The sequence below is a fragment of the Haemorhous mexicanus genome, chromosome 17 (genome assembly GCF_027477595.1).
Source record: "Haemorhous mexicanus isolate bHaeMex1 chromosome 17, bHaeMex1.pri, whole genome shotgun sequence".
NCBI lineage: Eukaryota > Metazoa > Chordata > Aves > Passeriformes > Fringillidae > Haemorhous > Haemorhous mexicanus.
Genome location: NC_082357.1, coordinates 6,915,446 through 6,935,921, shown reverse-complemented (window position 1 = coordinate 6,935,921; position 20,476 = coordinate 6,915,446). Strand labels below are relative to the sequence as shown.

At 41.3% G+C, this 20,476-nt stretch overlaps 1 protein-coding gene, 1 long non-coding RNA gene and 1 other non-coding gene across 7 annotated transcripts in view; 2 read left to right on the top strand and 1 right to left on the bottom strand.

The window, feature by feature from the left end:
- The window catches only part of MRTFB (myocardin related transcription factor B), a 72,697-nt gene extending 59,898 nt beyond the window's left edge, over positions 1-12,799 (top strand). For all 4 annotated transcript variants that reach the window (XM_059861881.1, XM_059861879.1, XM_059861877.1 and 1 more), the window contains 2 exons: positions 977-1,037; positions 7,426-12,799. In XM_059861881.1, coding sequence (XP_059717864.1) covers positions 977-1,037; positions 7,426-7,964 — 600 coding nt within the window. In that variant the 3' untranslated portion in view covers positions 7,965-12,799. The remainder of the gene's footprint in view (positions 1-976; positions 1,038-7,425) is intronic.
- LOC132335384 (uncharacterized) overlaps positions 1-16,906 on the bottom strand; it is a 61,615-nt gene extending 44,709 nt beyond the window's left edge. For both annotated transcript variants that reach the window (XR_009488654.1, XR_009488655.1), the window contains exons 1-2: positions 16,604-16,906; positions 14,404-14,494 (exon numbers count right to left, since the gene is read on the bottom strand). This is a non-coding gene — a long non-coding RNA (uncharacterized LOC132335384). The remainder of the gene's footprint in view (positions 1-14,403; positions 14,495-16,603) is intronic.
- A 180-nt stretch (positions 16,907-17,086) lies between these two features.
- On the top strand, positions 17,087-17,158 carry TRNAT-CGU (transfer RNA threonine (anticodon CGU)). Its single transcript has one exon. It is a non-coding gene; the product is annotated as a tRNA-Thr (tRNA).
- The last annotated feature ends 3,318 nt before the right edge of the window (positions 17,159-20,476 follow it).

The window sequence follows — 20,476 nt, the reverse complement described above, 5'->3', positions numbered from 1 at the left end:
GTGTTTATACACACAGGCAAACATGAGCATAGGTGCTTGCTTGAAAAGCGTCTGTATTGAGTGATCTTGGTGGATAATCCTGTGTAGTGCTTTGCCAGTATGAGTAATAATGAGCATTCCTAATTTCGTGCATTTCAGAACTATCCCAAAAGATAAAACCTTGTAGCCCCTTGTGCTGGTTGGTTGTGGTGGCAGATCTCAGGCACAGCTATGGGTGCCTAATGCACTTTCCTGTGTCCTTGGTATGTGTGGGACATCCCCACAGTGAGGGCACACCGGTTGTCTTAGGTCACTCTATCACTACCAGTCAGCCAGGGGCTCCCCACTAGATCTCCTGATGACAAATCACTTCCCATCCCTGGAGTATAAGCAATGGTTTAAAACACTTCTTTAGACCTTCATGAAAGTCTCCACTTTTTCTAGACTGTTTGAATGAGTGGGTTTCTGGGGGGTTTTCTTAGCTTTTGCTTAAGGTTCAGTTTTTTAGGGGATGGCTGTTTAAAACAAAGATGAGCAGTTCCAGAAAGCTTATCCTTCCCCCCTTAAAAAATAAAAGAACATAAATCTATAAATTGGGAAAAAACCCCAAAGACACCTAGTAAAATGCATCTTACATGGTGGACATTTACAGGCTATCTCTGAGAGACAGTAGAGCAGGGTTTGCAACCCCAAGTGCTGCAGTTATTATCCTTATACAAAATGGGGTTAGTAACTCTCCTGATCCCTAGCTTCCTCTCTCCTAGGTTGCCTACATGAAGTCTTTGTCATGCTTTTTCCCTTTTCCTTTGTACTGAAACCAACTACAGAGATTGCAAATGTCTCTCCAAAGCATCTGTTTTCTAGATAGACAATTTCCTATTAAGGATTTTAGTCTATTATAGGTTAGTACTTACATACTGTTGATAGAAACTAGGAACAATAAGCGTAGGAAAAAATACCAGATGAAAAAGATTAACCCTGTTCTCCTGCGCTACAGATTTCCAGTGCACACAGTCAGCAGATGGATGATCTTTTTGATATTCTCATCAAGAGTGGAGGTAAGCTCATTGACAGCTGTGTGATATAAAGATTTAAAACCTGGTAGTAAAAACTTGCTGCTATAATCAAATGAGAATTCTTTTAGGAACAGGAGTTAGAATCTGTGTAGCCTGAATGAAACTAAATTTTTGAAAGTTTGCCTAGTTCCTTATTAAAGAAAACATTTACCAAAACACATACAGTCAGCCTGCTGTGGAACTTAATGCTTGCAAATTAGCTCAGGCAGACCTTTACAATAATCTCTACAGCATTCAAATGATTAAAATAACACCTTAGGTTAGCACAGACATACTTGATCAAAATCGGTAAGGTTGAGCAAGTCCTTAACATGTTTATTGAAATTATACAAAGAATAGAATAAGGTAAGAGTTAAAGCATGTTGATAGTAAAATTTCATTAAATATAACCATGTGTTATCAGCTATAAACATCAGAGATACATTACTGGGAAAAGTGTGCATGAACTACATGGAGACATTAATGAATAACAACTTTATGTCAGTTAAAATATTGGAGCTATCAGAAAGGCACTGATACAGCTAAAGTAATAAACAGAGTAGCTCAGCAATAAAAGAAGGAGGCTTTCAGCCATAATTAGGCTTAGTAGCCTAAGAAGCCATTACAGTAGTGGCATACGTTGTGGTGCCAAGTGATTCAATTAAGGGAATGGTTTGTAACTGCTGTCATATAAGGATCTTGACAGGAGGGAATGCCAGGGCAGAGGGACTGGTTCTAGGCTATTGGAAGACTTCAACCATATTCTAAACATCAGAGTATTTTTTTCTTTTTCAAAGCAAATTGCAAGGTCACCTGCAGAAAATGTGAATAGTCTGAGATAAGTAACTTGAGTACTCAACAACTCAAGCTAAATTAATGATCATCTTTATGAAAAAAACAAAGTAAAACATTCAGGGCTGTTGCATTTAATGTAAGTAAGCTCTGTGCCGGGGGCTGTCTTTTTAGCCGGTCAGAGTGACCCCGACTAAAGTTCGAAAGTTTCTTTTCCCAGCCCGGTGCTTGAAGAAAAAGTCAGGGCTCTTCATTTTTTCGGTCTCAAGATTGTTTATTGCATCTTATCTATAAAGTTCTTTCTCCCTGTCCAGCCGAGATCCGTTTGGCAGGACAGCCAGAGGCACTCCCCCCTCCTCCAGGGCGGTGTTATCTTTATATACTACAAACTACGTGTACAATATTTACAGTTATTTTCCAATACCTATCATCTATATTAGACAGTGAGTTTCTACTTTAGACCAATCTAAAAGTGCCAACATCACCAGACAAGATGGAGGTAGAGAAGAAGAAGAAAGGCTAGACACGCCCAAATCCCTCCATCTTGTCACCAGAAACCCCTATACCAAAAATCCTAAAACCTACATTTAGACTCTGTAATTATTTTATTCTTACACTATTTACACTATTGTGGCTTTTATCTCTTTCTATAAAGGTGACAAGTTATTCCGTGGTTCATAATCGAACCCACTGGTGTTCTGGGCTGTGTGCCAGGGTCTCCGAGCCCCTTGGCAAGGGTCCCAGGAAACTCTGGACTCCCAAAGGAATGTCCTGAGTTCCGACATCTCCCCCTTCTGTTTGCACCAAGAAGACCTCTTTGGCAGCTTGGTTGACAACCCGCTATATACACAAAAGAATGCATGGCGCAATGAACAAGAGAACTAAAAGCCCTACTAAAATATAACAAGCAATCATCTAACAACAGTTCTACAACACCACTGATTCCCACACCCATGAAGAGACCCAAAGTCCACAGTCTTCTGTGGGCAAAACACAAGGGTTGGAGTCTCTGTGCAGTCCACATCTCTACATCTTCTTTTCTGCTTATGGAATGGTCAGCGTTTTCTTGCCCATGCTTCTTGTCAGCATTGTCTTGCACTGGATGGAGTTTCACATTCTTCACTGAGATTCACCTGGACTTTTGTACCTGCTAAAACACAAACAAATCCACGCCCCCGAAGAGACTGGAGGATTTTCTCAAAATCTCGGAGGTGAAGAATGGATCCTGATATGAAAATAAAACATTGATCAACTCTGTTTCAGTCTCTATGCAATTGCATAGGGAAATGTAAAATGACAGCAATTAGAAATCAATTAGATAATACACATAACTAATAACACATCTGAAATCATACAATTGTCAAACACTACAACACTGAACTGTCATCCCAGAGTCTGCGACAGCTGATGAACCTTACAACAACAGAGAAGTGGAGAATCCATGTCCGGATTCATGTTTCTCCAAACTCCTTCTGAAAACAGGCTCAGCTATCATAGACGGTCAAATTGCCAAGCCAAAAGGACTTGAATACTTTTTGATGCAGAAAACATCTGGGCTGATTGTCAATCACTCCATTCAAGTAGAGCTAGGACTTGGCCAGAGCCCGAACTCTAATTGATGGATATCACTTAGCACATTCTTAAAATGAGACTCTTAAAAACAGCAATTATGAATAGGAAACCTTAGGATTAAAGATCTATCAAACCATTAAATAATTGGATCCTTCTGAAACTTCTGTTGGGATAGAAATTCTTCAAACACAGTAGACTTCTTGAATTCTTGGCTGAAGTACCTCTGTAATAACTGAAGAAACAATGAATGAAGAAAACCACAAAAGCGGCAATTTGGATTTAAAAGAAATCCAAAAACATATGAGTAGTTAGGAAATAAAGACAAGATTCTGAAGAGACGTGGCTTCTCACAAAAGAGATAGTGGAACACTGGCTGGCTATAAACACTACAATACCCTGATAATAATTCTTATCACAAATTCTGAGAATTCTCATTATATAATCAACTTATCAACAGGAAGTATTTGAAGGAGTTAAGACAACCTTTTTAAAGTATTCATATAACATTAACAGCAATCCTTATTTATCAGTATTACCTATAAAATCTAAAAATAACAAAGGTTACAAACTCACTGACAACAATCCCTAAAACTCTGAACCATTGGAGAATCAGCTGATGACCCCACAGATAGGATCTGATTGATGTTTCTCAAATGCTCTGTCTTCAGAGACACTTTGAGTAATTGAATCCTTACTAATACTTCTATCTTTATATGGTGCCGTCTCTCTCCCTGAGAGGCATTTTTCAAAATAGATTTCCATCTACATCATATTTGGAATAACATTGATTTGCATTGATTTTCCCTTCTTTTTTCTGTATCTTGGGCAAAAGCCTGGTGCTTTCTTACTTTTCTCTGATTTTTGGACAACTTTTTTATTTCTTTCCACACCCATCTTTTGCATCTGAGACTTGATCATCTGATAAATGCTGTTTCTGTCACTTCTGTGGGACTAGCCTGTTGAAGAGCTCGGTGTGCCTCACTCAACATGTGCTGCACCCGCGAAAAATCTCCAACTTGAGATTTTGATGGAGGCTGAAACTGTGTGCTGGCTGCTGCGGTTGGCTGGGTGCCCGTTGCCCTGGGATCGGAGAGGGGTGGTACCTGGGGCAGCCTTTGTACCCTGATCACGCCCCGTCTCTGCCTGTGCCGTCACGGGAGTGTGGACAACCCCGCCCCGACCGCGCCTCCCCTGCGCTCGTCTCGGCGCAGGCGCGGTCTCGGAAATGTCCTTCTCTCTCTGATCGACACCAGTACAGCTCAGATCCCATTCTGGCCCCGTGCCAACACCCGCAGCCGGCGCGCGGTCCCTGCTCGGCCGGTGCCCGTCCCGCGTCCGCGAACTGGGGAAAAAACCCTTCGCGCCCCGACTTCCGGGTCCTGCATCATCACCACGCGTCTCCTGCGTCTGCCTACGGGCACCGCTTGGAGCCCTGCAGCTGCTCCAAGCCCACCGCCCGCGTCTGACGTGGACGCTATGATTTGAGAGCCCTTCCCGGACGTCCCGCGGGTCTCGCCCTGCGCGCGCGTCCTTGGCACCGCGCCAGCTGAGGCCGCCGCCGTCGGTGTCATGCTCACAGCCCCCGCGCCGAAACTCGCGTCCCCCACTGCCTCCGCGCTCCCCCCGCCGCTCGCCGCCGCCGCCGCGCAGCCACGCTCGCCGCGAGCTGGGCTTTCGGGGTAGAGGAATTGGAGGCGGTAAAGCTGCTTCCCACTCCCTCTCATCGGGAGCTATTTCCCGCTCCCTCTCATCGGGAGCTATTTCCCGCTCCCTCTCATCGGGAGCTATTTCCCGCTCCCTCTCATCGAGAGCTACTTCCCCGCTCCCTCTCATCGGGAGCTACTTCCCCGCTCCCTCTCATCGGGAGCTATTTCCCGCTCCCTCTCATCGGGAGCTACTTCCCCAGGGCTGGTTGGGACCAGAGACAATCTCTGCTTTGGGCTTTGCTCTCCTCCCCCCGCCCCTGTGGGATTCACAATTAATGACCTTTTAGCTCTACTCCGGGATCTTGCCGTAATTGCCTCTAACATGATCCTTGCTGGGGATAAAAGCTTCAAGGCCGTTTTACCTTTTTTCAGAGATTTTCACAAGTTGTGTGGCTGCCAGACCTTGTAAGGCTGACAAAATCCTTAACTGTTCCTGAGAGCATGTCCCCTCCATGTTCTCAAATCTCAACCTTCTTACCAAAAGCTGAATCATTTGCAAGGTCCGTCCGGAGGTCGCCCTGGTCACTGGCCCCCCCGTCAGATCTGGATGCGAGTCTGTTTAGCAGAAGTTGAATCTTGGATCTTCTGTGTGGATTTTTTTTTCTTTTTTTTTTTTCTTTTTCCCTTTTTTTTTTCTTTTTTTTTTTTTTTTCTTTTTGGGAGTGCCTGCTGCTTTTCCTTGTCCTTTTTTGTTCTCTTCACGGGCTGTGTTTCAGTGGCTGATGTCTGGTGGCGTGGCTGCCTGCCAACTGCCCACCTGGGTGCTTTCTTGCTGCCCAACGTGTCGTGGTCTCTCTTTCCGCCCATCCCTTGCAGCCGTCTCTCTTTCCGCCCATCCGGGTTGTTCTCTTGCCGCCCAGCTCTTGCAGCCCACCTGGGAATGCCAAATGCCGGGTCTTTCTTGCAGCCAAGCCAGAGAACGCCAGTTGCCGCATCTTCCTTCGAGCCCACACAGGGAACGCCAGTTGCCGGGGGCTGTCTTTTTAGCCGGTCAGAGTGACCCCGACTAAAGTTCGAAAGTTTCTTTTCCCAGCCCGGTGCTTGAAGAAAAAGTCAGGGCTCTTCATTTTTTCGGTCTCAAGATTGTTTATTGCATCTTATCTATAAAGTTCTTTCTCCCTGTCCAGCCGAGATCCGTTTGGCAGGACAGCCAGAGGCACTCCCCCCTCCTCCAGGGCGGTGTTATCTTTATATACTACAAACTACGTGTACAATATTTACAGTTATTTTCCAATACCTATCATCTATATTAGACAGTGAGTTTCTACTTTAGACCAATCTAAAAGTGCCAACATCACCAGACAAGATGGAGGTAGAGAAGAAGAAGAAAGGCTAGACACGCCCAAATCCCTCCATCTTGTCACCAGAAACCCCTATACCAAAAATCCTAAAACCTACATTTAGACTCTGTAATTATTTTATTCTTACACTATTTACACTATTGTGGCTTTTATCTCTTTCTATAAAGGTGACAAGTTATTCCGTGGTTCATAATCGAACCCACTGGTGTTCTGGGCTGTGTGCCAGGGTCTCCGAGCCCCTTGGCAAGGGTCCCAGGAAACTCTGGACTCCCAAAGGAATGTCCTGAGTTCCGACAGCTCTGCACTGAAAAATGTCTAGCTTACTAATGTACTTCAGGAGAGTGAGAAGGCTGTGGGTTTTTGCTTGGAAAACCAGCACAAAATATATTATCAGATATATTTTTTCTGCTAGGAACATCACTTGTGCTAGAGGACTTATTTGCATATTTGTCTGTCTTGTTTTTGGGCTTCATTCACATCTAAGAATAAATTGGAACTTAGGCTTTATTTCCCCTTACCGTTACTGCCACTGTCTTACATGGAACTTCTTGACAGAAGTGTAGTTTTAGATTCTAGAATTGGGAATAAATGCTTCTTAATCACATAATTTCATCTCATGAACTCTTAATTAATGTGGACAGTACTAAACAGGGATGAAACTGAAAATTGGTGCTATACAAGGAAATGTGTTGGTTCCATAATTATTCCAGTTAATGAGAAGAACTGTAAACATGAAGGAGGTTAAGGTAACATCTAGAGATACATTCCTTTTTTCATCAATACTCATGCTAATTTCCTGAGCTATCACTGAAAGCAGAACTCTGGGACTTGTTTAAAATACTCTGCTGTTCATGGAAGCCATGCCAGAGTGTGATGTATGTGAATATGAGTGGAGCAGCAAAGTGACAGTTACTGCACTTAATGCACTGAGGATGCCTCCCAAAGTGGGCTGGAAGTTCTAAGTATGAGGATATTATGTCATATCTGTTTGAATTCAACAGTTGGCTTTTTTTATTACAGAGATTTCCCTTCCAATAAAAGAAGAACCATCTCCCATATCTAAAATGAGACCAGTAACAGCCAACATCACTACAATGCCAGTGAACACAGTGATATCCCGTCCACCTCCGCAGATCCAAATGGCCCCTCCTCCTGTGTCCTTAGAACCAACAACCAGCTTGTCTATAAGTTTGGAAAACCAACTTGAAGCCCTCTTGGATGGAACTTTACCATCAGGTAATGAAATTCCTCAACTGACAAGCAGTAATGAGGACAGAGAGTCATTTTCTTTAATTGAAGACCTCCAGAATGATCTGCTTAATCACTCCAGCATTTTAGATCACTCTCATTCACCCATGGAAACATCTGACCCACAGTTTAGTAGTAATAATTCCTGTCTGTCTCTTGACCTTCCCGATACAAATTTGGACAATATGGAATGGCTGGACATTACAATGCCCAGCTCCTCATCTGGACTCACCCCTCTCAGTTCTGCTGCCCCGAGCGTGTTTTCCACTGACTTTCTAGATCCACAAGATCTACAGTTGCACTGGGATTAAGCTATAGCCAATGAGAACATGCATGACCTGCAAGTCTCTCTACAGCAGAGGTCCATTATTATACCATTCTGATTGCAGTTAACATAAACTAAGACAGTAATGTTTGGAAGAACAAATGCTTGAAGCTAATTCATTATTGATTTTCAAGTTTACAACAGTGAATCACTTTATGCACCTATCAGTAATGCAGATCAGGGCCCTCTGAAAGCTGTTATTTCACAAGTCAAGAAAGGATGATTGTACTTCATGATTAAAAGTACCCCAAGGTAAATATATTACAAATATTTAAGAAAGAAGTTACGTCTATGACTTTGTAATGCTTAAATGAGCAACACAACATGACTAAACTGACAGTGAGATGTCAGTTCTCTGTATTGACCCAGTGAGCAAATGTCTGGGGGAGGGGAGGTATCACTGCACTTCATTGTTCCTGTGGAAAGCCTGAGCCAGGTTCAGAACTAATTGTGAGGGCAAAGGCAAATAGAAGCACTGGCTGGTTCAGTGAAATTTCATATATCTAGTCTCATAATTTGTTCAAATTGTTTTTATATTTTGCTTTTATGGATTTTAAAACACTTCCCCCATTCTTTAATTATGAGGGAGGAATTTAACTGCATCCAAAGGGATATTAAGTGTAACTGCAAGAAATCCACTGTAGCTAATGCGAGGTAATATTGAGAACACTGAATTTTCTATAGCAATGCTCTGGATTTAATAGCTAGGTTTTAATGTGTATATCAGACAGTTATTTGTATACTCTTTTAACTTTATATAGCTTATTTTTGTGAACAGAGGGGAACACAGTGGTCTTCAAACAAGAGATTATGATAATGGAAGTAAATATCCTATTTTGCTTGGTGTTTGAGGATATTTGTTAGATCATTGAATTCAGTATCTCAGCATACTAGAAAAGTTTGAGGAAGTAGAAAAGTTTAATTAATAGTGTTGTACACTACAATCCTGCAAGCATCTATGCAAGAATAGTCCCAATGCCCTCTATAAAAGATGTTTGTAGGATGAGATCAAGTTGCAGGGGACAGTGCTGACAGGACAACCATAATTTCTTAATGAACACTTTGTCTGTTGAACAGCTTTGTCTGCCACTACATAACATCAGGGAAAACCAACAGAGAAGTTGCTCAGTGCATATCCTAAATACCAGGATCAGAATGTACTGTTTGTGATAAGAAGGCATATTGCATATCTGAAACAGAGAATAGCAAAAATTTAGCTCTTACCTCACAGCACAGCACATGAATATTTTTTTGTTGTTATAAAGCCCTTAGTTGTTGTTTTCAGAGTCTATTTTGAAAGCAGTTAGAAAAACAGAAAAATCAAGTTGAACTAATATACTTTGACATTCTATGGTTGTCTCTCAGGTAATAGCTGTTAAATGTTGCCATAGATGATGGAGGCTAATAATCAAGCACAAAATTGGAATTTCCTCTTAGGGAATTCCTAAATTAAGATAAAAGGAAACACTCCCCATTTCCTGAAATGCAGAAATATTGTATGTTTTGTAGTCTGAAAACTGATCTCATTGCATGGTTCTTTCCTCCTCAAAAATAAAGTTTTATAGGATTGAATGAAAAAATGCCCAAAGCTTTTGCCTACTTCTTAGAATAATGATATGTATCCAAGAAATACTGAAAACCTTCACCACATTTTTCAAAAATTAAAACACGACACAATCATGTTAACATCAAACAAATACTTCTGTCAGAAAATGTCATGGAATTAACTGAAAATTTGCATCTCCAGATATAACGCAGTCTGGTTTACTGATATGACAGAGTTCCATTGGCTTCAGATAAAATAATGGATTACATCATTGAGTCAAGGTTTGAATGATACCATATGTTTGCATCATATCAATTACAGCACTTTAAATCATTATGTATCTTCACTGGTTTTACTGGCCAAGAATTACTGTAATATGAAACTAAGTACAAGAAAACAATCTTTGGAGATTTTCACTACACACAGTTGAAAGACATAATTCCTTATTCCTTCTTGCTGTGCCTACACTACTTGAGTACAATATTACATGTGGACTGTCTGCCTTAAGCTTTGATGGTATAGGACTTTTCAATAACAGTGAACACTTAACATTCAACTTTTTGCATTCCTGTTCATCATCCTATCTTGGGAGCTGATACTCTGAGATACAAAGTGCCCTCGGCTGTTACGAGAATAAGAATTAAGGACTCTTGGTCTGATAGGAACAACTCTGAAAGAAATTTAGTGTTCTGCAGTACTGTCAGTTTATTCTGTGTGATACACCAGACATCATACAATATATGTGTGGTTAGAGTTATCCCTTTTTGACCCTGCCTCCTGATTAAATGAGAGGCAAGTAAATTAATTTTTAGAGGACAAATTAACCTAGAGCAACTGTACTGTCATTTGTGATGTGCATGTAAATACAGCTTGAAACTGGCAAAGTCATCTTGCTACAAAATTACCCTTATTGGCAGTGTAGAATGTTAATTAATCCATAGGAATCTTTGTGCAGAAATAAACCCAAACAGTTGAGATGTCTTTTTATCAGTACGGTATAGCTTTCTGCTCTGAATGTCTATTTGAAAAAAATAAAAATTAAGGGATCATTTTAGTTTCTGAAGTACAAATATTCTAGTGTAGGGAATGTGTGATTACTTTTCTGTACATTTCAGAATTGTGTATTAAACCTTATATAAAATGGTTTGCTTTAGACTTTGTTCTGAAATGTGATATGTTCGCCATAGTTGCATATGCCTGTTTATGGCAGAAATAGGTTTTGCTTAGACTTTTGTGTGTGCATGTTTTACATGAAATTTTTGTAGCACAAATACATCTTAGAAATTTAATCGTGGCTGTGCAGTTTGACTGCACAGAACTGAATCTTTCTCATTAAGAGAACAGTTGCAAAGGAATGCACTGGCACTAAATTTGCCATTTAATGGCTGCAGTATACTAACAGAATGCATCCTATCAAATGTGGTGTTAGTGGGTCCTTCAAAGTAATTAAGAATACCTTGGAATCAGTATGAAAATCAAAAGTTGGTTGTTTACACATCTAGACAGAGAGAGCTCAGACAGTGTTTTCCTAGGCTGATGTTACTCAAGAGGAGTCACATCCTGTGTTCAGTAGAGAAATGGAATTTGCTGCACACTTTTAGTGCCCTTCAGCATCAGTTACAGCAAGGAAGTTTACAGGCAAAATTTTGTTTAACATTAGAAGTAGTTATAAAAGCATTGTCATACTCTCTCTGACAATAAAATTAATTTATGGCAGTTGTTCTCTATAGAAATTAAAAGTGTAATCCAGCAATTTGGGCTTGCAGACCTGCAGAATCAGAACTTTAAAAAGCTGAGGCCACAGCTTTTAGAAATGATCACTACTTAATATTGACATTTATTTCCCAGGTATTTCTAAATTCACCAACAAGAGTCATGTTCAGAGAAGATGGTGATTCAAAGAGAAGTGTCAATATTAAACTTTTTCTGTTACATAATCTCAAACATTCAGGTGCCTCCAAAGTGTAGGCACTGTAATCAGAACACAAGTACAAGCTGCTGAACTATTTTCAAGGCAGAGAAACTGCAGTTACAGAATACATTGAACTGGAAGGGCATTATGTAATCAAAACACAGGAAAGTTCACCGATGTAAACAGTTATTATTTTGATGGCATCTTAAGTGTATAAACTTAAAGCAAACTCTATTAAAACTGGAAAAAATCTTCCACTTATCTCTAGTAAATGTTCTGTTGAAACTCTTTGTATTGTGGTCTATGAAATCACCTTTCAGTGACTTCTAGACCATACCCCAGAAAGTATTTCACGTGAGATCTGTGGAATTGAGTTACATATAGCCAATAAAGAGCGTCCATTCAAACCTGAAATAATCTCAAATATTCCTTTTATACCAGTTTGCTAGGAATAAAGTGCAAAAAAGAGACACCTACATCATTCTGTAGTGTCCAATACTGAATAGAAAGAGTTTTTAAGTTGAAAGTGCATAAATGTATTTGTAGAAATCTAGCCAAAAAAAGCCATTCTAGCTATGAGAGCAAATTCTCAAAAAAAAAGCAGGGAATGGTTAATAACTATATAATCACAGTATTTTTATAAAATTATACAGCTCAGATATTCAAAAGACAGCGTAAAGTAAATTATAATAATATAAAAATTTAAATAGGAACCAAAGCATTGCCATTTATATTGCCAAAGGAGGCACTTTGTATTTTAAAATATAGGAAATTAAGTCCCCAAAAGCGTTATCCGTACTTTTTTAAGATTAAGGATGTAGATATTTTCAAAGCTGTTTTTGGTGTTTAACAGTACAGATTTGTTTTTGTTGTTTGAGAAATTTGTAGTAACTAATAGCACAGGCTTTTTTTCCAGATAGGATTTTCTTCACAGTACTGCTTGCAGTAGAAATAACGCTAACCCAAGTAGGTGTTTCTCTTCTTCTTTTCATAGTCATAATTATGTCTTAGCATCTCATTTTGTGAAAAGAAGAAGATAAACACCTGTCTCTGGGGCCCTCTTCATTTAAGCACTACTTTACTAAATGCAAATTATGGCAATCAGGGCGTCAGTTTATGTATTGCCTTTCTAGAACCATGATGCCTTTGTATTTGCTGTTTGCACCCCTAAGATCAATTCCATATGTTTGAATGCCATATGTTTTGCACATTGTACTGTATATATGTAATGCATACTGTATTTTTATATGTGTACTACATTTATCAAATATTTTGTACATAGTGGCAATATTGTAGCTACTGAGGAAATGTTTGATATTTCAGCATTTTTGCTAAGTGTCTCAAATAAAAAAGGAAAACTGTGTTCATTTGTCCATGGTTACTACTTAAAATGAAAATATCATTCTGACTTTTATGGGTCTGATACATTTGGGCCTATGTTCTAAGTACCTTTCTCACAAAAAGGAGTAAGAATGAATCTGCACTTAGACAAACCCCAAAAGAATTATGGTTTGTCTTTAAAATCAGAGCAAAAATCTGTAAGAATAGAGAGTTCCTGAACCCTTGAAGTTTACGTTTGGATTTCCAATTTTAGTTTTTTTTTAGCAATTTTTAATATAGCACCATTTACTCATAGAATGGCCTGGGTTCCAATGGACCTTAAAGTTCATCTTGTTCCCTGCCCTGGGCCGAGACTCCTTCCACTATCCCAGGTTGCTCCAAGCCCTGTCACTGCCAAGGATGGGGCAGCCACAGCTTCTCTGGGCGACTCACTCCAGTATCTCAGCACCATCCATTTGAATCTGTTCCTCCTTGTCCTCTCACTACAAACCTCTTGTAATGAACTTCAATACATGACTTTCCCAAATTCTTCCAAGGTTTTCAAGATGTGTTGGGTTGTGAGATTTTGTATTTTTGATTTGCATTCTGCTCAGCTTCTGGAACACCTGAATGCATTTTTTCAGGAGAATGAGCTATGAGCTGTTTGCACAAGCTTCTTTTAAAGACGAAGCTGTTTCATTTAAATATTTAGTGTTACACTTCCCCTTGTGAAGGCAGTCCTGTACTAATCACCCAGCCTTTCCTCATTAAAGTCTGTTCTACACTGATAACATCAGAAATTTTGATACTTGGCCAAATATTAAAAACTCCATAAAGCAGTAAGTAGTAATTAGGTGAGTAAAACTGAAAAAAATTAAAAACTACTAATAAACACTGTAAATTTCATATAATACCTTTTCTCTGTGAACTTTAACCATTGTAAAAGTTTTTAGGCTGTATTGGCCACAAACTTACCTTTGATATCACACACCAAACACAAATATTGCAAAACAAGTGCAGCACCTTTTGATCATGTGTTCGTGCATTAAAGAAATTACAGCTGGAGTATAACAGAGATAAAGCACTTGTTTTGCTGCCAGCTGACATTCTGGGGGTTTGATTGTTTTACAGTGACAAAATATAAACACATAACCTTCTTTCACAAGCTGTGTTCATATTACTATTTGATGTAAACACAAAACAAGGCTTGATAAAACTTGAGATTATGCTGAGTGAACTTCTTCCACAGGCTAAATCTTGATTTTCAATAAAAACTGTTTATTCAAATGCGCTGTACAGATGGCCATCAGCTCATTTGTCTTTACTCTGTAGCACATTCAATGCCATTTGCTCCTGCCTATTGGCTTGTTGTTTATTGTACAGATGTTGCTAGAGGGACACATTTCTTAGAGTATTTGTAGTGTCTCAAGCAGGAGATGTTTCTTTGATGGCAAAGAAGTCACATGGATTTCCCCACACCTCAAAGTATAGTCTGCAACTTCACCAAGACATTCCAAAATCAAAGTAACAAATTAGAGCTTCTGAGAACCAACAGCCAGGGCTTGGGGTTTTTTTTCTTTAAGTGTTTATCCATAAATGAAATGAGAAACTCTAAGATAAATATTTCCTTTAATGTAAAAAAATTACCTGTGAGTCTCCAGTCTTCAGTACAGAAAAAGGACTGCGGGGCCATTCTGCCATCTACTGCATCATTCTTGAACCCCTTCCAAGACAAGTGCTGGGGATTAGAAAGTAAAATAGTGAACAGAAACATTCTTTCATACAGCTAAGACAAAGTCAAAGGTCAAGTAGCTGTAACTGAGGAGCATTTCAGCTCCTCAGCATCCCATAGCAAGTCTTTATAAAACTCAATTGTACCATATATACATAAATATATTAGATTGTCCCCCTGTATGTATCTCAGAAGAGTCAGGGAATGTGTTGAAAGGCCTTGTTTTGCACATGGAAACAGACACTAAAGCCTCTCCTAAAGCAACACCTCCATTTCATATGTGTGAGACTAAGGAAAGAAAGAAAGAAAGAAAAAAAAGGCAACTGGTGATTATTTCTCCATCCAACAAAATCATTGACAGTATCTTTTCAGCAACAGAGTCCTCTAAGACATCCCTTTTGAAAAGCCACATATTTAAAAGAAGCTTGGTCAGAAGAGAACGGCCCTTAATGAACAAGGAGGATTCAGCATGGAGGAAGGGCTTTAACACCCAACTCAAACAAGGGTAAGGGCCAGCCTAAAAGACACTTCCAAACAAAAGAATCCAGACACCGAAAGGGCAATTTCAGTTTTTTAAAATCAAGTGAATTTTTAATGATAAAAACTATTGCAACAAATCAGCTCACCATTAAGCAACACTTTGTTTAGATAGAAACAGTTTCTCCAGACACACTAAGGAAGTTAGGCTCAGAAAGTAGACAAATTTTTTAAACCTTATCAAGAATTTCCTCTTAATCTAGTTAGAAGATCTTTATGAATTCAAATTGAAGTTTCCATCTCCCCATAGAGTTAAGGATGAACTTGATCAATAGAAGTTGATTTACCATTAAATACTATTTCCAATGCCAAGTGAATACATTTATTACAATGTAGTGTGTTGACGACATAAAACTTGCATGAATTCCACCAACAATTCAAACAGCCCTTGCACTCACCACAAAATTACCTCTCAGCTCAAAAGGATCCAAAACCATTAATAAACACAGATGTGAGCTGCACAGGAACTGTGATGACAAGTTACAACTGGCAAGTATGGCATATAAAAGAGGGTATTTTGTAATAAGCAAGTAGGCCAGAAATGGCATATCATCAGTCAAACATGAATGCTTAAAACTGAACTCCTTTCTGCTGCCAGCTTGGTAATACTAAGAGTAACTCCTTCAACCAGGAGAGATAAGTGGCTCTCTGAGGTCACCCATGCATAAGCATTACAGGTGTGAGAGTTGAGGGAGGCAGCTTCCACTCCTACACACCATCACACTTTGAAATGCTGCCGTGATACACTGACAAGACAAAAGCAGAATACAACAGTGCTATTTTCATCTCCTATCTTTCCATAGTCCAGATGAGGGCATGTGATGAACAAGACTAGCAGATAAATTCCAGCAAGCATTCAGACTGCCAAGCCATCAGTTATGCTGATAGGAACTGGAAAACCAGGTCACTTTCAGGGCAGCTTTACAAGGGCTGAATAACCAGTAAGGTAATTTAAATGAAATACTTTTCACTGCAGGGCAAGCTAATTCAAATCAGTCTATTTAAATACAGGCAGGCATAGAGTTATCACAGACAAACTAACAAATCATAAGTTTTAAAGAACTAAAATATTTTCATACATTCAAGGCATCAAGCATGACTTTCCATGATGACAGTTCAAAGAACATCTCAAAAGGATACATACATATTTCCCTCCTCACTGCAGAGTGGTTCAACTAGTGGACCTCTGAAGGTCTGTTCCAAGCCAAGTTATTTTGGTTCTATATCAGCCTTGCAACGCACCTGAGTTACAGCACTACCAAGTCAGTACTCTGATCTAACCCTTTACAATGGCATCTCTGCAATATGTTCACATGCGCCTTCCACAAGGAAACCAAAACCACACCAAAAGGAATATAAAACTTGGATATCAAGCAACAGTTTCATGGAGAATTTAAATAGACCTCCACAACGCATTAAATGAAAACTAAAACCTTCGTTTTAGTTGTAAAAAACTACACTTGTAAAAATCTAGGAGATTCCGTCTAGAAAACATCTAGTATCTTTTCTGCAATTCACAACACTGAGTTTTTTGAGGGAACAGTACCAGGCAGCAAGTGTGTTTAATTCAGTATTTACCATTTAGTTATTCCAACGTTTTGCATTCCTGCTTCTTTTCTTGGAGGAGGAAAACTTTAATCCCGCTTTTTTCTCCCTCTCAAAGCCGTGCTGGCCGATGTGAGGCAGCCCTTCGGGTGCCGTTTCCGGGTACCGCACCCTCACAGCGGCCCCGGGCCGGCCTCTGCAGAGGGCGCTGCCCTCAGAACACCTCCACGGCCGGAGGGGAGACTCCTGGCAGCTCCAGGAGCGGGAGAGAGCGAGAGCCAGAGAGAGGTGAAGGGAGAGTGAGAGCCAGAACGAGACCGGGCGCGGCGGCAGTCCCGGTCCGTACCTCCCTCCCTCCCTCCCGTTCCGCCCCCTCAGCCTCCGTCGCACCCTCAGCGCCTCAGGGCAGCGCGCCCCCGGCAGGTGGCAGCCCAGGCACGCGCGAGGGCGGGTCGTGGGCGGGCGCGCGGGAGTGGCGCCAGCGATAGAAAGGCGTCAGGAGAAAACCTTAACGCAGGCGCGGTGGCCAAGTGGTAAGGCGTCGGTCTCGTAAACCGAAGATCACGGGTTCGAACCCCGTCCGTGCCTCGGTGGGCACGCGCAGGCGTGTGCTCTGCCCTTCATTTTTAGGGGAAGGCGGAGCCCCGCAGCCGAGACCTTCTAGGGAGCGTCCGACCCGACCCGCCAGGCGCCGGGCATGGCGGTTCCGCAGAGCTGCGGCCACCGCAGCGCACCCGGCAACAACAGAGCCACGCCCCCGGGAGGGTCCCTTGCTCCGCCCGAGCGCAGGTACCCAGCCCCGGGTCTCGCACCGGCGGCAGCGGCTCCTCCGGCCGCAGCGAAGGGTTCTGGTGGATGTTGTGCCAGCCCTGCCTCCACCTCGGTCATTCCTGCCCATTCCTCAGCGGCTGCATGATTATCTGCTCACATCTGCAGGAGCAGAGCAGTTTTTCTTCGTTTTTTCTTGGAGCCTAATCCTGCCTTCAACAGACCCTCAGCTCAGCCTGAAGAAACAAAATATAGTTTGAAATGTGAAAGGCCAAGATGACTGCTGAGGTCTAGTGGAAGTCATGTCAAACGCCTTTTCTACACAGCACAAGTGCTGGTGCCTACCTTACCATGCAGTCATTCCTGGGAGGAACAAGTGGAGCCTCTGCAGGGTCTTGTTTGAAGAGATCCTCCAGCTCCTTCAAACTCTTGTTTGAAGAGAGCCTTCTCCAGAGGCTGCAGCTATGAAGATCATCCTGTAATCCCCCAGGTCCCTCCCTTTCACTGGTTCACCCCCACCCTGCCACCATGTAATTAAGTATTTATTAATTTGGTTCTTTCTTCTGATTGGTAAACCACGAGGTTTCTTCATCTCTATCACTAATCACTTAGAAGGATTATTTGCAATCTGATTAGTGTGTACTTTACATTTCCTATTTTCTAATAGAAAAAACCTCCCTGTGACAGTGAAAATGGTTAAGGAAAGGATGTGGTGGTTACGCTCACAGGAGCCCAGCAGTGCTCCCCTTCTCCAGGTGAACAAACACTGGGTGCTTTGGACACAGCTTTGGCCAAGAGGTCCAACCCAGTGACACTGACAGGACCAGGCACCGAACCTTAACGCACAGTTAAAGGGTTGACAGCACTAAAACGCATCCTAACAGTGTAAATAGGAAAAGAATTACTAATTGAAGGAAATCTTTATTGATTCATGTTTGATATTTACTTACCATTTGAAATTTTACTGATCACTGTGTCTACACAATCAATTTTGGTCTCTGCCTGACAAATCTTCCTCTCATATTCTGCACCATTGTTGTCAGGAATATAAACTGTATATTTGTTGTATGAACAGAAATAAATGTCCTTAACCATTTACACTGGATTTTGTAAATATTCTTAGGTATTTTTACTTAGGGATACAAAGGACACTGAGGTACATCCATGTCCCTGAAACTGCTTTCATAGGAGGGTTGTAAAAATTAAATGCAAAACTCAAACTCAAGGACAAAACACATATCTAATAAATATTGCTTTCTGTTTACTACAATCTCAAGGATAAGCCTCTCGGGGAGGGTGGAGATGAGCCACCTTGCCACTGATGAGTAAAACTTTCATAAATTCGTGCTTGTTTTTTGGAAATAATATATTTCTAGGACAAAGCCAGGTATGCATAAGAGCTGTGGCTGTGTCCGACCCTCTTAACGATGGTTTGAGGTCTGTGAGTCTGTTAGATGACACAGAAATCAGATAACACAGAGCCTGTTTTTCCACAGTTTGCAGACAGAACTTTTACATTTTGTGGAGTAACATTGCTGAACTATTAGCATGATAACAATGTTGCTAAGTAACATTTTAAGACGTGTCTTGTGGTTATCTACTTGAAATTAATTTTGTAATTTAAAAACTATCTGTGCACTCAAAGCCTAGGAGAAACGTGTGCAGCCCAGAAGTAGTAACTCCAGCAGCAGTTAAGAGGCAGAAATAATTAACATATCACACGCGTCTACTGCCACAATGGATTCATTTACTTGATGTTAAACCTTTTTTTCAGTGTTGTGCTCTTTGCTTTAGACAACAGAATGTCCAAATTCAAAAATCTCTCCTTTTAGTCCAGGTTTTCTACACCTCCAGTCATCCTTGCTACAATCCCCCCAATCCTCTCCAGATGCTACATATTATTGTTGAAGTGAGCAGCCAGCGAGGCTTAGCAGCAGTGCTCAGAGAGGGCATTTCCGCACAGCAGGGCTCCCAGGGACCCCGGCAGAGGCCGAGCAGGAATGTGCATCACACGGCCCAGCAAAGGCCGGGCTGTCACCGCCACCACGCCCCGAGGGGCTGCCCGGCTGCCACGGCGCCACAGCACACGGGTCACATACTGAGCACTGCCCGGCACACACGGCCCTGTCCCAGAGCAGGCTGGGGAATGTGAAATTTAAAGCCCAAACTTCCTCTGTGGCCAGCACTGCACTCCCTGCAGCTCTGGCTCCCAAGGGCACCTGCAGCTCACTGTGGCACCCACACGCCGGGCACAGAGGGTGAACCAGCAGCCGGGGACCAGGGAATGCCAGGGCACAATTTGTACTACAGTCATGTGAAATGAGTCCTCTCCATAATCCAGTTTCTGTCATTGCATAATTTAAAAAAAAAAAATCCCTGACACTGTGCTAACACCAGTGTTATTGGTGAATGCAGCAGGTGAAGCAAATTTTAGTTTCTTTTTTTTTCTTTTGCTGCTATAAAAGCCTTTTGCTGCCTTTTAAATTCAATTTTACTTGTGACAACCAGTATGACCAACAGAGGACAGCACATCCATTTCTTTTAATGATTAAAAGATCCTGAGCTTGAAGCTGCCATTCACTTTTTCACTCAGGAAATGAGAGTGACAGGCAGAGTGGAGCAGTGTGCCGTTAAGTAAGCCAGCCAGATTAAAAAGGCCTTTTTGCAATTAACTAGAGCTGTTTTGAATTCCAGGAGATTACTTAAAGTAAATCTACTTCTAACCAGGCATTATTGCTAACGAAACACTGTGGGTGCATGTTGGTGAAACCTGGGTCTGTATTTTGATGCAGTTGTTTACTGGGCACTGCAATAACAGTTAACACACTTAGGAGTAGAAGCACACTCAGGAGTGTCAGGTAAACTCAGCCAATTCCCCTTCAAAGCTGCAGAAAGACAAGGTGTCTGTAACCAAGTTTTGATTAAATGTGAGTGTTCATAAAACACTGCAGTGAAGCCAACTCCAGTGTTTTCATTGCATTTGATTTGGGGGCAGAGAAGACTCTGCAAGTCATAATGAAATTCAAAGAACAAACTCAAGGATTTCATGTGGCTGAGGGGAATTTCATTAAGGAAATCCAATTAACCTGCAAGAGTTGCACACATTGAAATCTATTATCTTCCCCCAAAAGCTGTCTT